This window comes from Acinonyx jubatus, chromosome A1 (assembly GCF_027475565.1).
Source record: "Acinonyx jubatus isolate Ajub_Pintada_27869175 chromosome A1, VMU_Ajub_asm_v1.0, whole genome shotgun sequence".
Lineage (NCBI taxonomy): Eukaryota > Metazoa > Chordata > Mammalia > Carnivora > Felidae > Acinonyx > Acinonyx jubatus.
The window spans coordinates 113,173,858-113,191,911 of NC_069380.1; the positions used below are offsets into that span (position 1 = coordinate 113,173,858).

The 18,054-nt window shown below is 40.7% G+C and overlaps 2 protein-coding genes across 15 annotated transcripts in view; both read right to left on the reverse strand.

Annotated features, from left to right (window-relative positions):
- Positions 1-91: 91 nt before the first annotated feature.
- Positions 92-5,821, reverse strand: LOC113604472 (bromodomain-containing protein 8-like). The gene is made up of 4 exons (XM_027076607.2): positions 4,904-5,821; positions 4,737-4,805; positions 1,102-1,279; positions 92-532 (listed from the first exon to the last, which is right to left on the reverse strand). The coding sequence occupies exons 1-4, from the start codon at positions 4,918-4,920 to the stop codon at positions 482-484; spliced, it is 315 nt and encodes a 104-aa protein (XP_026932408.1). The 5' UTR covers positions 4,921-5,821; the 3' UTR covers positions 92-481.
- The window catches only part of LOC106967989 (bromodomain-containing protein 8), a 26,853-nt gene continuing 13,766 nt past the window's right edge, over positions 4,968-18,054 (reverse strand). For 4 of the 14 annotated variants that reach the window (XM_053221423.1, XM_053221393.1, XM_053221414.1 and 1 more), the window contains 11 exons: positions 16,638-16,731; positions 16,389-16,435; positions 15,406-15,620; positions 15,137-15,229; positions 14,875-14,943; positions 14,275-14,452; positions 13,223-13,327; positions 12,693-12,737; positions 8,239-8,517; positions 6,704-6,967; positions 5,841-6,056 (listed from right to left, as the gene is read on the reverse strand). In XM_053221423.1, coding sequence (XP_053077398.1) covers positions 5,898-6,056; positions 6,704-6,967; positions 8,239-8,517; positions 12,693-12,737; positions 13,223-13,327; positions 14,275-14,452; positions 14,875-14,943; positions 15,137-15,229; positions 15,406-15,620; positions 16,389-16,435; positions 16,638-16,731 — 1,548 coding nt within the window. In that variant the 3' untranslated portion in view covers positions 5,841-5,897. Of the gene's footprint in view, positions 4,994-5,839; positions 6,057-6,703; positions 6,968-8,238; positions 8,518-10,671; positions 11,050-12,692; positions 12,738-13,222; positions 13,328-14,274; positions 14,453-14,874; positions 14,944-15,136; positions 15,230-15,405; positions 15,621-16,388; positions 16,436-16,637; positions 16,732-18,054 lie in introns of those variants that run through there. The other 10 variants (XM_053221421.1, XM_053221401.1, XM_053221410.1 and 7 more) reach the window with 6 other exon arrangements.

The window sequence follows — 18,054 nt, forward strand, 5'->3', positions numbered from 1 at the left end:
ACGGAGACAAATCATAGACACTCTCGCTTCATCCTACACCATCCAACTGCAGACAGTATATGTAAGAAACCCAAATCAAGTACCTTACTCATTCCACCAGATACTGTCCTTTAATACAAGATTCTGTAATCATTAAAAAGCAATCTATAACTTGTGAAATAACATTTATTTACAGAGCAGTTATAAGACGTTTAATTTAGTTACATCTAAATCAAGCCTATGGAACAAAGCTGTCGGCAACATTTATGGCTTAGCCCCAAATCTCAGCTTTCCCTGTTTTACGTTATGTCCACAGGCACCTTTGACTCCTTGGTTGTGAATTAAGGCATTTTTCTTATTAGAAAAGACAACAGAGAACTGGTAAACAAGTACTGGGATCTTCTGTAACTATCAATAAGAGGTCCCAAATCCAGAAAAGGTCAGGATAGCAGTTCCTGGTTAACAAAAGAGGTTTTCCAACATCCACAGGCTTGGCTGGTTCTCATTCCATACTATTTAAGTCTCTTCTTTTGTCTAACCAAACACTCAGCACCTACAAAGACAAGGTAATAGCAAGCTATGAATCTTAAAAGTTACAGAGATTTGACTGTAATTTTATTTCTTTTTCTGCAGTAAGATCTGACTATGCTTTTTTTCTTTAAAGTATGGTCTTGCCCAGAAAAGAAACTCTCTGTCCTCTTTTGGCTACCATGTCTTACCCCTTTAGATGAGACAGTGTGAACATACGTTAATATCAATAGGTAGAGCAACCAAACAATGGAGTGACTCCAGTCTTTGGTTTGCATGGTTAGCCCTCTGATTTGAGGCTCTGGAAGTAGGAGCTCCTGTTACTTCTGTATTCCCAACTCTCTTGAGACTTCTTCACTGCTGCCTGTATTCCTATACTACTTTACTTCATTATTCTATTAAAGCTGGTCCTACAGAGGTTTAGGGTTTTCCAAAGCAGTAGGTACAACGTTAGTACCTCAGGGATTTTAATCACCTTTAAACATAAACTCTGAGAACACAGGTCACTTTAACATCACTCTTATTCTCAGACTTACTAAAATCAGATTCCAGAGGCTGTACTCCTTCTTCTTATAACTCTCTTACATACACTACCTGAATCTGCTCCAAGACTTCTCGTTGCATCTCCACAGCCATATGGTACACATGATGATCAGAGTCATTGTACATCACAGCATTTTGGAACATCAGCATCAGGTCTCTCTGGAACTGAGCCATGGTACGAATCCGTCCCTTAGACAGATTCCTTTTCAGGCTAGTTAAGTCCATGGGTCTACAGGTGGCCAAGAAAAATGAGAGAAAATCAAATTTTCATGGTGAATATGTGGGACCTAACATGCTCTCATGGAAAACCAGCTCTCCAAGTAGTAAATGAAAATAGCAAATAAAACAGTAGCAAAGATAACAATACCCATCAGATGATAAAATGCCAATAGCAGCTAACATTTGACTTCTTACAATAGGCCAAGAGGTGTGCTAGGTACTTTCTACATTAACTCACTTATCCTCTCAATAAACCTATAAGCTGGCGCCTTATTATCACCAATTGGCAAAGAGGAAACACATCTAGAGAGGCTAAATACTTGCTCAAAGTCACATAGCTTGGATTCCAATTCAGAGGCAGCCTGACTCCAGAGCCCACAAGCCCAGCTACTATACTCTTACTACTGTAGGAGGAATGCTAGCCCCAGGTACCAAAGTTGTAAAGAGCTCCAATGATGAGTCACTCCCATCGTACTGACTGACTGACTGTTTACAATGTGTAGTCATATACTTATTTAATCTACTTCTCTTACTACATAATCAAAAGTTAAAAATGTCCTTCTCCTTGTGTGGAGATAAAGAGTGTGAATCAAGTCAATGTTTACCTAAATAATTATTTAATGAGACACAAAAAGTGGGTATATAAGGGAAGACACAGCAGTGTACAAAGAGGACTGAACTAGAAGTTAAGAATCAGGTTTAGCAATCCCTATCAAAATAAGACTAGCATTCTTCACAGAGCTAGAACAAACAATCCTAAAATTTGTATGGAACCAGAAAAGACCCCGAACAGCCAAAGCAATCTTGAAAAAGAAAACCAAAGCTGGAGGCATCACAATCCTGGTCTTCAAGTTCTTATTACAAAGCTGTAATCATCAAGACCGTATGATACTGGCACAAAAACAGATACGCAGATCAATGGAACAGAATGGGAGAACCCAAAAATGGACCCACAAACATATGGGTTTCCTGCTTTGACAAAGCAGGAAAGAATATCCGATGGAATAGAGACAGTCTCTTCAGCAAATGGTGCTGGGAAAAGTGGACAGCAACAAGCAGAAAAATGAACCTGGACCACTTTCTTCCACCATACACGAAAATAAACTCAAAATGGACGAAAGACATAAACGTAAGACAGGAAGCCATCAAAACCCTGGAGGAGAAAGCAGGCAAAAACCTCTTTGACCTCGGCTGCAGCAACTTCTTACTCAACCCATCTCTGGAGGCAAGGGAAACAAAAGCAAAAATGAACGACTGGGACCTCATCAAAATAAAGCTTCTGCACAGTGAAGGAAACAATTAGCAAAACTAAAAGGCAACAGACAGAATGGGAGAAGATATTTGCAAATGACATTATCAGATAAAAAGTTAGTATCCAAAATCTATAAACAACTTACTAAATGCAACACCCAAAAAAACAAATAATCCAGTGAAGAAATGGGCAAAAGACATGAATAGATACTTCTCCAATGAAGACATCCAGATGGCTGACACATAAAAAAATGTTCAACATCACTCATCATCAGGGAAATATAAATCAAAACCACAATGAGATACCACCTTACACCTGCCAGACTGGCTAACATTAACAACTCAGGCAACAACAGATGTTGGCAAGGATGCGGAGAAAGAGGATCTCTTTTGCACTGCTGGTGGGAATGCAAACTGGTGCAGCCACTCTGGAAAACAGTGTGAAGCTTCCTCAAAAAATTAAAAACAAAACTACCCTACGACCCCAGCAGCTGTACTACTAGGTATTACTCAAGGGATACAGGTATGCTGTTTCAAAGGGCCACATGCACCCCAATGTTTATAGCAACGCTATCAGCAATAGCCGAAGTGTGGAAATAATCCAAATGTTCACCAATGGATGAATGGATAAGGAAGATGTGGTATATATACACAATGGAGTATTACTCGGCAATCAAAAAGAATGAAATCTTGCCATTTGCAACTATGTAGATGGAATAGAGGGTATTATGCTAAGTGAAATTAGTCACAGAAAGAATATATACGACTTCACTCATATGAGGAATTTAAGATACAAAACAGATGGAACATAAGGGAAGGGAAGCAAGAAGAATATAAAAACAGGGGAGGGACAAAACATAAGAGACTCTTAAACATAGAGAACAAACAGAGGGTTGCTGGAGGAGTTGTGGGAGGGGGGAAGGGCTAAATAGGTAAGGGGCATTAAGAAATGTACTCCTGAAATCATTGTTGCACTATATGCTAACTAACTTGGATGTAACTTAAAAAAAAAAAAAAAAAAGAATCTGGCTTAGATCTAGTTCTGCTATTCACTGTTGATCACTCCCAAGTCATGAGCACCTCTGAGCCTTACTTTCCTTATCTAGAGAATGAAGTAGTCTGTCTCCAAACGTCCATTCCTGATCTTTTACACTATTTATACACTAGTTTATGACAACATTTTAGGTGAACTATGCTATAAAAATCCAAAATAGTGCTATCAACCAATGTGTGTCAATAAACATTTGGAGTAGCATCTTTGCCTTAGCATACCTACAACTGCTTGAATGAATATAGCATTCTTTTCAAAGTTTCATTCCAGGGGCGCCTGGGTAGCTCAATCAGTTAAGCATCCAAATCTTGATTTCGGCTCAGGTCAGGATCCCACAATACATGAGATCAAGCCCCACATTGGGCTTTGTGCTGACAGCACAGATCCTGCTTGAGATTCTCTCTCTCTCTCTCTCTCTCTCTCTGTCCTCCAACTCAAAATAAATAAATAAACTTAAAAAAAATAAATTTAAAGTTTTGTTCCAAAAGAGCAGTATCAAACAGTATCAAAGACTAATATAAGATGAATGGATATTACTTAAAAATCAATGCTGAAAAAGAAAACAGCCTATTATTTATCCTTTGTTCCCTGCATTCCTTCTCAAATGAAGACCAAACTTACCATAACTTTACAAACTTGTTCAGCTGTAAAATATATCTTGAGTTTATAAGTAATGTAAATGAAATAAAGAAGTAATCAGGGTGCCTGGCTGACTCAGTTGGCAGAACATACATCTCTTGATCTCGGGCCTGTAAGTTCAAGCCCAATGGTGGGTGTAGAGATTACTTAAAAATAAAATCTTTATGGGCCGCCTGGGTGGCTCAGTTGGTTAAATGTCTGACTTCAGCTCAGGTCATGATCTGGCAGTTCATGGGTTTGAGCCCAGTGTTGGGTTGTGTGCTGACAGCTTAGAGCCTGGAGCCTGCTTCAGATTCTGTGTCTCCTGCTCTCTCTGCCCCTCCCCCACTCATATTCTCTCTCTCTCTCTCTCTCTCTCTCTCAAAAAAATAAACCATTAAAAAATATATTTAAAAAGTAAAATCTTTAAAAAAAGAAAGAGAGAGAGAGAAAGAGAGAGGAAGGAAGGAACTAATAAATGGGAAATAAAAGTATGAAAAGACAGATATAAAAGCAACCAACCTTTTTCGACCCCTTTTTCACTGACCTTTTCACCACATCCTTGTATCCCGGGGCCTGCCTTTCTGATACAGGCTTCAGAAAAGGACTGCTGAACCTGTAAAGGGACAAACTCTGACAGGGTGAAGAAACCCTGGAAAGTCACTCTAAATGAGAAGAGTGGCTGTGAATGCCAAGAGTGGTGTGGAGACCTACCTGTGACTGGCAATCATCTTCCAGACTGGCAAGAGAGTCTTCTTAAATAGCAAGTGATCCTGAACAGGGTCACTCTGGCCTAGATCAGACCTATGGGATAAAACAGGACAGAAAGGAAACAGTAACTTCACAAATGGTATTCTGTCTCTCCCAGTGGCTAATGAGATTTTCTTAATACATAGCACTTCTAGTTAATATCTGAAGGGAGTAACAACATAGGAGTAAAAACATATTTAATGCTTCCATAAGAGACCCCAAACTCTATAAATATTCTCTTAATAATCACTATTAACCAAAAGTAATATCAAGTTTTATATTTCAAGTTAAGAGAAGCTGCTTTAGTATTTTTGAAAGATTTTGAGTATTAGACTTGAGGGGCAACTTGACTGAGCCAGGTTTCCTGAATAAATAAAAATAGTAATTGGAGAGAAAAGTTATTTATGAAAGAGATTCTCAATGTTGATGAAACAGTTTTTTTTTTTAAGTAGGCTCTACACCCAATGTGGGGCTCAAATTCACGACCCCAAGATCAAGAGTTGCATACTCTACTGACTGAGCCAGCCAGGCACCTGGAACAGATTTGTTTTATAAGAGGAAAACATACAGACTTCTATTTGTACAATAAAATTATATTTAAATCTACTTCTAGTGTTTTGCAATTCTAATTTCCTTTAATTTATAAAAGTAATCCATGTTCATGGTAACAAATTCAAATAGGCATAAATAGGGGCACCTGGGTGACTCAGTCGGTTAAGCATCCGACTTCGGCTCGGGTCATGATCTCACAGGTTGTGAGTTCGAGCCCTGCGTCGGGCTCTGTGCTGACAGCTCAGAGCCTGGAGCCTGCTTCACATTCTATGTCTCCCTCTCTCTCTGCCCCTTCCCTGCTCATGCTGTGTCTCTGTCTCAAAAATAAATAAACACTAAAAAAAAAAAACACAAATAGGCATAAATAAAAGTCTGAATCTTAACAACCTTGGATAAAAATCCATACTTACGACTTTGAGGTAGCACGGCTGAAAAGGATATCCACCAAAGGAGTCTCCTGAATGCTGAAGCCATCATCACACTCACCTGAACAGGGCTGGTCTTCCAACTCTGACACATACCCTTCACCCTTGTCCTCCTCTTTGGATTCTTGCTGAACCTTCCCCTGAGAATGCCAGGCAACAAAGGAAACTTTACAAAGAGATTTACTATCTGCAAGGTAATTCTACCTGCACGGGGTAAATGAAATCTGACCTGAAGATGAGAAGGGTCAATTATATAAAGCTATAAAAGAAATCAGAGAAAGGTGACTTAACTAGACCTACATCAATGATTTCTTGCTAACAATATGTCTGGAGAAGTGTGATTCCATACCCCAAGAAAAAAATGAAAAAGCAATATACTAATTGCTAGATGGATGCTGTATTCTTTTAAAACTGTTAGCATGACATGTGGACCTTAAGTTAACTAGTCTAGCGGATCAGACAATATTAACGACAATGGCATTCTAAATTTTATTCATTGCTTACTATGAGCCAAGTACTAAGCTAAGAGCTTTACACGAAATGTCTCATTTAGATTTCATAGCAAACCTAAGGTAGAGAAAGCACCATTATTCCATTTACAGCAGAAAAAGCTGAGGTTCTAAGATGTTCACTGACACACCCAAGGTCACACAGCTAACTGGTGCTAAAACCAGGATTTGAGCCCAGGTAGCTAACTCACTGGAGATAACCTATATGCAGTAACCACTCTGTTCTGCCTCCCTGGACAGAGGACCAATCAGTCAGATGATTTAAGTTATCCACTTACTTCTTCACTCTCTGTGCGTAGCTGCTGAATTGCACAAACATCTGAGGGAGCTGGAGCCACCTCTGGCCTTCCATCTTCTCCCAGTGACTTCTTAGCTACTAAGGTGTCTACCCAGGCTGAAAGCTGTCCGGGCTCTCTACATGGTTCTTCTCCTTCAGTAGCTTCAATTTCCCTTCCCTCCTGTTGTTTGGCACCAGACGAAAGGCAGCAACCTTCACTTGATTCTTTGCTGCTAATACACAGTGGCTCCATTAAATAAGCTACCTGCAATCATAGTTTATTATTAGATGCATAGGAACACCAATAGAAACGATCATCTACATATTAATAATGTTACATGATTATACTGTGAATGTGACCAAGTTTGAGATGGAAATGGATTAATTAATTCATTCCATCATTTAAAATGTATAAAATATCGGGGCACCTGGGTGGCTCAGTTGGCTGTGTCCAACTTCAGCTCAGGTCATGATCTCGCAGTTTGTTGGTTTAAGCCCCGCATCAGGCTGTGCTGACAGCTCACAGCCTGGAGCCTGCCTCAGTTACTGTCTCTCTCTCACTGTCCCTCCTCTGCTTGTGCTCTCTCTCAAAATAAATAAATAAACATTAAAAAAATAATAAAATGGGGGCGCCTGGGTGGCTCAGTCGGTTGAGCATCCGACTTCAGCTCAGGTCATGATCTCATAGTTTGTGGGTTTGAGCCCCATGCCAGGCTCTGTACTGACAGCTCAGAGCCTGAAGCCTGCTTTGGATTCTGTGTCTTACTCTCTCTCTGTCTCTCCTCCACTCACACTGTGTGTCTTTCTCAAAAATAAATAAACATTTAAAAAATTTTTTTAAATAAAATGAATAAAATATCTCATATACACAGACACTGGACTAGTTGCTAGGCACCTAACAGTAAACAAGATAGATATCGTTCTTGCCTCTTCAAGAAGCTTGCGTTCTCATTGTTCACGTTGTGTCAACCATGATCAATTGGGAGTGGCAGTCTAGAAAAATACTGAAAATTTTTATCCACCATGGACAATCCAGATAGAAGGAACACAACACAGGGGTTGGATTCTTGCTGATCTTTACCTAGGTTCTCCTGAATGTGTGAAGTTGCCACACAGACTCTGTCCAATTTAGTTTATTGCTGGTGGTAAACCTTAACGAAGGTAATAAGGACACTGCAAAATACTGCCTTCAAGTCACGTTATAAGCTTCAAAAAGAGTCTGGGCATTGCCTCCCATAACTCAGAAAAACAAACTGCAATGATATTCATAAGGTAGTCCTACACAGAGAAATCCCACTTCCTATGACCTTGGGCTTCTAATACCTGGAATCTTAGAACATTCAGCCAAAAAGTACGTATTTGGCACACGTTTTGTATTAGCACCAAGTGCTAGAGACATAGCCATTAACTTAGTTCTTGCCACTATGGAGCTTTTGTTTTAGTCAACAATATCAAAAGTGGTAGAAATGTGTATGGGTAAGCATTCTCTTAGAAACTTGGGACTTCCAAACTTTGGCAACAACGGCTCCCCATTACCTCAGAAAGAAAGTGGAGCAGATTCTGGCAGCTGACTTGCTCTGCCTCTTCCTGAGATTCCTCACTGCTTCCGTCCCCCACAAGCAGCTCACTAGGTTCTCTCCCTGGGCTGCTTTCCTCTAGTTCCTCAGCCCCTGGCTCCTCTGTTTCTCTCCAGCTTCCCACATCAAGATCCAGACTGGAATCCCATGAGCTGAAGAGGGACCTGCAGTCGTTGCTCAGCTCAGAGTCATTGGGATAGTCTTGCTCTGAATCCAACCAAACCCACTCATGCCCCATCTGTAAATACACAGAAAAAAAATGCATTAAATTCACTCACATCACTGTTTTCAAGACGTTTCCATCTCCAAAGTTCAGTAGAAAGATAAAGGATCAGAAATTTCTTTCTACTCACCATTAGAAAGAATAAAAGCTAGCTGAAGGGAGACAGGAGAGGAAATCTTTGTCATTGGGAATAAAATGAAAAAGCCCCATGTCAAACAGTTAAAATAGTTTAACAAAGGTATTACCCAGTAATTCTTTCTTGGGTTTCCAGGAAGGAAGGGAGGGAGGGAGGGAGGGAGGGAGGGAGGGAGGGAGGGAGGGAGGACGGACAAGAGCATAGTTAGCTAGTTGAACAGAATTCCTCTATCCCAAATCACCCTTAAACTCAATTGGAAGGCCATCCATTTGAAAGACAAGAGATACTTTGCTCAGTGTATAGGCATTTTAAATTTATCAACCATTAAATCCTCAAAACATCCTTTAAAATTACCTGAAGCACCCTCCAGATCATATTTATCGCTCACTTCTCAGAATAACTGCAATATCAAGTTTTAAAAATACCCTCCTTCTCATTTACACGATCCTGATTTTCTTACCCCTTTATCCTCCCTTTTACAAGTTTCAAGAAATCCTTGTCTTCTATATTGCTTGGCCTCTGCTTCCTCATGAATACTTCCTTAAAATAATGTCTGTATTTTAAGGTTTCAACTTTGATCAGATGACTCCTATTCAAATGGCTCCTAAACCTCTACCTTTACTTATGTGTATTCTGGTCTCATTTTTCCATGCATCCAAAAGTCAATTCCCTTCAGGTGCTCTACCACCTGCTTCAACTCAACATTTCTAAAACTTATTATCACTTCCTGAATATCTCCAAAATCATTTGCTCTACCCAATTACCTTATGCCCACCATCAACTCCATTTACTTAATCCTCTTTCCTTCTCTGGTATTCAGTAAGCAAGCCCACTTCCCCATTTTCATCCACTATTTTTCTCAAAGTTCATCCTCTGTTCTGGAATAAATGTCATAGCCTTGTGGTCAGTGTCTTGATCTTTAATCTAATCTGCTCTGCCAAGCTCACCCATCACCTTCTCTGCCAAGCCAAAGTCTTTGTCCTTTAACGGATCTCCTCCACAGTCCTCTCCAATTTTTAGGGCCTCACTGCTTGCATCACATGCAAGTTTGTAGACTGCTTTGAGAATATACTACAGTTACTTAATCTTCTAACTCCTGGATTGACTGAACTCTTTTCTATCACTTCACAGGAACATATCTTCTACTTCTTGAGCATCATAACAAGCTATATAGTTCAAGCCATAAAGATCCACAACTTCCAATAACTTTCTTAAACACATCTTCCTTAAGGAGGTTCTACATTCTAGACAATACCCTATGTCTATTTCTTTTTTATTGACCTATTTCTTCATAATAAGGCTCATAACTATTTCGTTTCACAGTTATTTAGTAACAAAATTTAGAATAAACTTAGATGATAAATTTGTTAACTCTTACATGGATTTTAGCCTTCAGATAACAATGAATTTATTATTTTTATTTTTTTGAAGTTGGTGCAGAAAGAGGGGGACACAGAACCTGAAGTAGGCTCCAGGCTCTGAGCTGTCAGCACAGAGCCCGATGTGGAGCTCAAACTCAAGAACCGCGGGATCATGAGCCGAGCCAGTCAGATGCTTACCCGACTGAGCCACCCAAGCTCAACAATGAATTTTAAACTACACATAAACCCTACATATAGAAATAGGAAGGAAATAGTATAATGTCCTAAAAATATCATCTGCAAAGACAGTACACTAGGTAGAACCGATGTCTGAGAAAAAGGTCAGTATGACCTATGTCCATGCTCTAATCTTCTTCAAAAGCAATGCCATGAACAGAACACTGAGAACTTTGTTTTCCCAAACATTCAAGAAAAGCTTAATAAGATTATCCTCATTGCATGATGCAACACTTTAAAACATTATTTCTAAATTCAGTCTTGGTTACTTACCTTCTCCAAGCAGTTGAACAGCTCATATTTATAATACCACTCCCCCTGCAATAATCTCGTTTCCAGAGATGATAAAACAATTATCATGCAGAAAAAAAACCCACAAGTTTCTCATTCGCATACACAGAGAGAACACACCAAAGACTAGGCTTTTCTTTCAGAGTTTATTGTGTACACACACATTTCACAGGTGTTTTTCTGTTTTTGTTTTTTTAAAAAGTCTGTACACTTCACAAGACAGTACAAACTAGCTACAATCTGCTAGCTACACATTAGGACATTAACACAGCCCATGATTTTTGCCCTAAAACAGGCAACTGTGCTACTCCAACTCTCTGAGAGAGATTTCCCCAGCTCATGTCACATGGCCCAGATGCCTCCTCTTCTGTAACTTCCACTTCTGGAACTGGGCCCACAAGCCCAAGCTCTATCTTGTTTACTTCTACTTCAGGTTCAACTCAGTGAGGGTACTCTGAAGCTTCACTTTTTCATCTTCATATCTGCTTCAATGGCACAGCGGCGCCCCCTGGTTCCCCCATCCTAGATGACAGGCAGACAAAGAAAGGGAGCATGAGTACAAGTTGCTGAGGAGGTGAGAGAGAAGTTGCAACAATATTGGGGATTTGGTTTCATGGGGAAAGAGGAAGAGAATCAGCAGAAAAATCCAGGATATGAAGGGCATAGATCTGTCTTCCCACAGAGTGGGCTAACACTTCCTGGCAATAGTTTGTGAGAGGTAATGCAGGACAGAGTATCTTGCTCCTGCCCACTAGAGAGGTCACTGGGGTTCACCTGGGGTCCCAAAGAATGACTATTAGTCATCCCACCCAGGCCCCAAACCATGTTCAAAGGAAGAGGAAGAGTAAAAGAAAGGTGGGAGGGTCAGAAAGGGCAGTGGATAGTGAGATTCTTGGCTAACATACCTGTCCAGCTGTTGGTCCCTATAAGAAAGGCCTTTCCTGCAGACTGACCCTGGCACTAGTTCCCTAGCACCTCCTGACAGTTGTTTTCCATGAGATCAGGACAATCAGAAGGCTTCTTTCCATTTGCTGCTCTCTCCCTGCAGCCCAGCTCCTTCCTCTCGTGCAACACTTTGCTGTCTTCAATAGATAAAAGATCCTATTAACCAGCTTTCCAACAGCCAGCCAACTGCTTGGGGATCCACAGTCATTGTTGCAGGCCAATAGGAAAGAAGGGAGATTACAGTGTTCCGTCTGTGGTACAGGCTGAATGAAGCCTGTAGGCAAGATGAATCAGTGAACACTTTTGCTGGGCTAGGCCATTTTTACATTCTTAACATGCAAGGACTCTAAAATTTTAAAAGCTCATGAACACAAGTTGCCTTTGAGGCGACATGAAGAATAAAAATACCACCTTGCATTTGTATAACACTTTAATTTTTTTCAAGCCAGTTCCATACTTATTATCTCATTTTATCCTCACAACATCCCTGTGAGGTAGGCTGGACAGGTACCTCGTTATATGAGCTCCATCACACAGATGAGGAAAACAAGGCTCCAACGGATAATCCAGTGAGTTTCAGAACATGTGGTTTTCTAGCCTGATGTTCTTCCATTACATCATGCCTCAATGCCCCATATGAACACAGAGCCAGAGGATTGTTCAATTTACAGAGGAAAACGATAATTGTTTAGGGCTAGCTTTACTAAGTTTATCTCTAATTCTACCAGCCACTACTATATGTAGTGGTCACTGTTCCTAAGAGCCTTATCTTAAGTTGTATAGAGTGTTTGTGTATCAGGCATCAGTCATGCAACTTAATATTAGGGGAAAAGAAAATAATTATGTGCTGGGCATCTGCTGTATGAGGAACACTTTTTAGAAGCCAGCTAGTATCGGCTGCTCTGAGCAATCATTTATTTGTAAGAAAAGAATTGGCAAAAGGTGGAGTCAAGAAATGAGGAGCAGATGCATCCTAGATCCTTACCAAGAGTACCTCATTTCAGCCCAGTGAACTCATAAATAGTCCCTACCCAGCCCACACACACACACATGCAGAAAGACAGAAAAATGCAGAAAAGACAGTTTCTTAATGACCTGAATAAAGAGAAGTTCAAGACACTGCCACGGTCTGCATGTTGGATTTCCCTCTGCCACCCACCCCCAGCAGGAGCTGAGAATTTTTGTGGCAACACCACCCCTTGCAGCCATTCAATACTTACAAAGAGAGAGAGAAGGAAGGCAGGAGAGCCCATGGGGACACTGTCCTGTTAGAGGACAAACAAACACTGATCAGGTTCCACAGAAACTCTCAGCCACAAGCACCCCAAACCTCAGGACAGAGACACAAGCACCACATACACAAAGACAAAATTAAAAAAAAAACTCAAGAACAAGAGGAAAGAGAACCAAAAGCAGTCTGGCCATTATGCGTCTGGAACAGGAACTGATGGTCCCTGATTGCTGCAAGTCATTTCCCCCACCATGCAAGCACTCACGCAGAGAAACTAACAATTCACTCATTCAGCTCACAATTTCTTGTATGACTGGGCCCTTCAGTCACAGCAGGTTTCTTCAATGTTTGGATAAGTGCAAACCACCACCATCTTAAGATGTACACATGTCTATACACCACTGGAATGTAGCAGCCCAGCAGTTACCAAGTAGCAAGTAGTAACATAAGGCTCCTTAGATGCTTCAGACTTCTAGCACTGGAACACTGGCATACAAGGCTCCTTCTTGGTCTCCTCACCTTCTCTGAAGAATCCTGTTTGCGGGTAGAATCTCTCCCTCGAAGACTTTTAGCACTGATCCCAGACTCAGATGTCTGCATAATCAACTGTGTGGCGAGGAATTGCTACAGGGAAAAGAAACAGGGTTGGTCCCAAGATCTGAGCCAGTATGGAAGAATTCAGACACTTCTGGCTTGTAAACAGGATTTCATGTACTACCCTTTTGCAAATAGCATTCAAACACTTCTCAACTGATTACAAGTTTTGCATTTCAGGTTTTAATTCTAGTTATATATGCTAAAGGAACTAAAAATGCTAAATATCTATAACCTTTTTTAAAATATTAATATTTGAGACAGAGAGAGAGAGAGAGAGAGAGAGAGAACAAGTAGGGGAGGGGCAGAGACAGAGGGAGACACAGAATCTGAAGCAGGCTCCAAGCTCTGTCCAATGTGTCAGCACAGGGCCCGACACGAGGCCTGAACTCCCAAGCTGTGAGATCATGACCTGCACCAAAGTCAGATGCTTAACCTACTGAGCCACCCAGGCGCCCCTAAATACACATAACTTTTTTTTGGCCATCATACAAAATAAGTATCTCTTAAGGATGAGAAAGAGAAAAAAACTTGAACCAAAAGTCATTAGGTAATTTACTTTAGCAGACAATAGACAGATAACATCCCTTGGAAGCCCAATATCCCAAAGGGTGTCTGGTAATACTACTACAGAAGTCGATTATCTATGATGGAAAGAATAAACTATATCCTGTTTACTATGTACACACTTGACATAATTTTTAAAAAGGTGTTTACCATTTTATAAATGAATTATTTAAAAACTTCAGGAAACTGAAGTTATTTGCCCAAGGGAGAATATTCTCATAACTCTTTTACCAAGCCAACATGAGAAAACCAACATGAATCCAGCAAGAATAAAATTTTATGTTCCTAACTGTGTCCCTGATGAATATTCTATGTAAAAGCCACAGCACCCTTTCTTGACATCAGTATCAACCCTTCACCTGAATATTTTCATTTCATCCTTGCTAAAATACTAAAGATCCTCAAAGTACCTGGATCTGCTCTAAGACATCTCGCTGCATTTCTACTGCCATATGATAGACATCATGGTCTGAGCTATTATACATTACAGCATTCTGGAACATCAGCATAATGTCACGCTGAAATTCAGCTGTGCTGCGAATCAGTCCATTTTCAATGTTTTTCTTAATAGTTGACAAATCCATAGGCCTAAAAAAAAAACAAAAAACAAAAAAACAAAACAGGTAAATGGAGGAGAAGAGGACCCAAATGGATCTGAATATATTATTACCATATACATCTTCTCATATATACCCTTAGTCTTAGCTGCCAGGACTCAAATACTAACCCCCTCACCCCAAAATATGCACTTAATCCAAAAACCAAAGTTAATCTATACAGTAAGTATTGGCTGGGAAAGGTAATAAAGGGGGTTCTGGGAAAGGTAATAAAGGGGGTTCTTTTAGACTATCTTTGGTGATCCAGCCACTGAAATGATTAGCTTACCACCTGGTTACCTTTACTCACATCAAAAACATTTGCTTTAAACTTACTGTCTAAAGCAAAAATCCATTAAGACTAAACAATTTACAATTCAGGCAAGTCAGTATGCTGAATGGATCATGGCTTACCTCTGTACAATGCTATGGTAGCCAGGTGCTATATCATCTGTAACAGGCTGCAGGAAGACATTGGCATATCTGTCCAAAAAGAGTAAGGTGCAATTACTTACTTATCCTTCAGAAGCAGGTGAGGGAACATGATTTAAGTAGCTAAAGGTTGTAAGAGCCAATGCCACCAATCCCATATAAACCTACTCAGACTCTTCTCTAGTCACAAACATGCAGGAGGAATAGGAGAAAATGTTCCTACTGACTGGTAAAGCTCACTCACCTATGATTAGCTGCAGCTCTCCATACAAGCATGATAGCTTTCTTCCAGATTTTCTGTGCCTGAATAGCTTCTTGATCCTCACTACAGACAGAGCTGAAATAAGAGAGTCCCATTAAGCAGAAGTCAAAAAAAAAAAAAAAAAAAACAAAACCCTCATCATTTCTTGTCAACTATTAGTACCAGACCAAGAAAGAGAAGATGAAAAAGTAAGACTCTCCCACTTCTCACCTCCACTATCTTGACCTCAAAGAAGAATCTCAGATACTCACAACTGTGAAGAAGCAGGGCTGCTGGGGATGGAGTCTGCCAGTGTATGGGACTGCAGCGTAGCATTGTGTATGCTAAAGCCATCATCACTCTCGCTCACAGGGGGTTCATTATCCATTTCTGACAAATAGCCTTCTCCTTGATCTTCTTCCTTAGCCTCCTCGAGGCTGGCCGCTTCACTGACTCCATCTTCCTCCTCATCCTCACCTGGGGCATCCTTAGACACAGTGTGCTCCGGTCAACAAATGCAAGCAAAGCTATCCAGCAAAGTGTCATTAAACATGATCTTTTGGGTTAGATCAGTTCTAGAAAATGGCCTCACACTGTTTCCTGACTGAGCTCTCTATCACTTATACTACCATCTACTTACACTAACTGATCAAGTTTAATTTAGAACCTGGACAAAGAAGACCCAGGATCTTTTTAAAAGGAAGAAAAAAAAAGCTACTTACTTAAGACTAAGCTAAGAGGCGTTCCTTCTTTCCCCTTGCTCTTGAGAGGAACTCTGACCCTGGGTACAAAGTTATCAAAAATAGTTTTTATTTTGTGTCTCATCTGATGGAGCAAGCTCACATCGCATCACTTTAAATGTTTATTACTGTTTATAACTACTTTAGTAATTCTAAAAAGAAAACTCTGGATAACTTTCTTTGGATAGAGTAATAATTTGATTTCTTGTATGTTCTCCCTGACTCTGGCATCCCTATTTACTCCAAATCACTCTGACGTATCAAAGTTTCTTTGTGCATTATAAATGCAAAAGAAAGCTCTGTGTGAAATTCACATATTCTTTCAGATGGGAAGCACATGTGGCCACAGTACTGCCAGTATGCCTGACTGTCCACTGCAACTTTTCCCCACGCAACTCCTTTAACCAGTCTCATCTCAGAAAAAAAGATGCACGTTCACTGAAATTTATTACAAAGGTAGTGCTATTGGGAAATCTAGTCACACAGCAAGAGGAATAAAGAAAAGTCTGAAATACCTTTATCTGGCTTCCAAAAATAGTCCCTGATTCTTCTTTCAATGAGTCTGCAGAGGAGAGAAAGACTACCTGAAGATTTTTCCACCTTAGCCTTCCCCTTCCTATGGACAATAATCCCCTGCAGCTCTCCTTTCCATGCTGACCTATTCTACCTCCTCTACTTGCCCACAACCCACAATCCCTCAAGAAGCCTAAGCAAAGGATTTCAAGTTAGTTACAGAGTTCAGAATTCCTGGGCTTATTATTTACCTGACATTTCAAACTTGTGCTGAGTCTCTGCCTCTAAAGGATCTTCAATGGGATTTGAGCCATGTGATGGAGACAACATGCTTTCAGGGGATGCCTGAAGACCAAAAAGAATACATACCCTAAATACTGATACATCACTTCAGCTACAGAAGTTTATTTTTTCAATGTTTATTTCTTTTCAAGAGAGAGAGAATGAGCAGGGAGAGGAAGAGAGAGAGGGAGATATAGAATCTGAAGCAGACACAGGGCGCAAACACATGAACTGCAAGATCATGACCTGAGCCAAAGTCACATGCTTAACCGACTGAGCCACCCAGGCACCCCCAGAAGTTTATTTTTTAATGATCAGACTACAGAAGAAACTCTTAGTCCTACCCATGTAAAAGGAATCTAATGGTCACCTTACAAGGAACAGGATAAGCATATATAGCAATGATCACACCTATAGACTATGGCCACATCAACCATGTGACAATTCAGGAATGCAACAGGAAAACCAAAGGCCTAAGCATCACTTTTTTTTAAACGTTCATTTCTGAGAGAAAGAGAGTGTGAGAGGGAGAGGGGCAGAGAAAGAGGGAGACACAGAATCTAAAGCAGGCTCCAGGCTCCGAGCTATCAGCACAGAGCCTAACGTGGGGCTCAAACTCATGAACTGCGAGATCATGACCTGAGCCAAAGTCAGACGCCCAACCATCTGAGCCACCCAGGCGCCCCTTAAGCAGTCACTTCTTATCTAAAGTATAACCCTCCATCCTCCCAGGTCGATTTTATTTACTTATTTTTTAAAAAAATTTTTAAAGCTTTTCTTTAAAAAAAAAGTTTGAGTAAGAGAGAGAGTGGCCATGAGCAGGGGAGGGGCAGAGAGGGAGAGAGAGAGGATCCCAAGCAGGCTCTGCACTGCCAGCGCAGAGCCCGATGTGGGGCTCTAATCACGAACTGTAAGATCATGACCTGAGTTGAAACCAAGAGTTAGACACTTAACCAACTGAGACACCCAGGCGCCCCTAATATTTATTTATTTTTTTATTTTTTAAAGTTTTTTTTTTTTTTAACATTTATTTATTTTTGGGACAGAGAGAGACAGAGCATGAACGGGGGAGGGGCAGAGAGAGAGGGAGACACAGAATCGGAAGCAGGCTCCAGGCTCTGAGCCATCAGCCCAGAGCCTGACGCGGGGCTCAAACTCACGGACCGCGAGATCGTGACCCGGGCTGAAGTCGGACGCTTAACCGACTGAGCCACCCAGGCGCCCCTATTTTTGAGAGAGAAAGAGAGCTCGCACACATGTAAGTGGAGGTGCAGAAGGAGGGGAGAGAGAGAGAGAGAGAAAGAGAGAAAGAGAGAGAGAGAGAGAAAGAGAGAAAGAGAGAGAGAGAGAGAAAGAGAGAGAGAGAGAGAGAGAGAAAGAGAGAGA

Excerpts from the sequence above, each read along its gene's own strand:
- LOC113604472 (XM_027076607.2), bottom strand. Across the intron at positions 1,280-4,736 it reads TACAAGGATGTGGTGAAAAG|ACCCATGGACTTAACTAGCC; the intron begins GTCAGTGAAAAA and ends GGCCACCTGTAG. Across the intron at positions 533-1,101 it reads AAGTCTTGGAGCAGATTCAG|GTGCTGAGTGTTTGGTTAGA; the intron begins GTAGTGTATGTA and ends TTGTCTTTGTAG.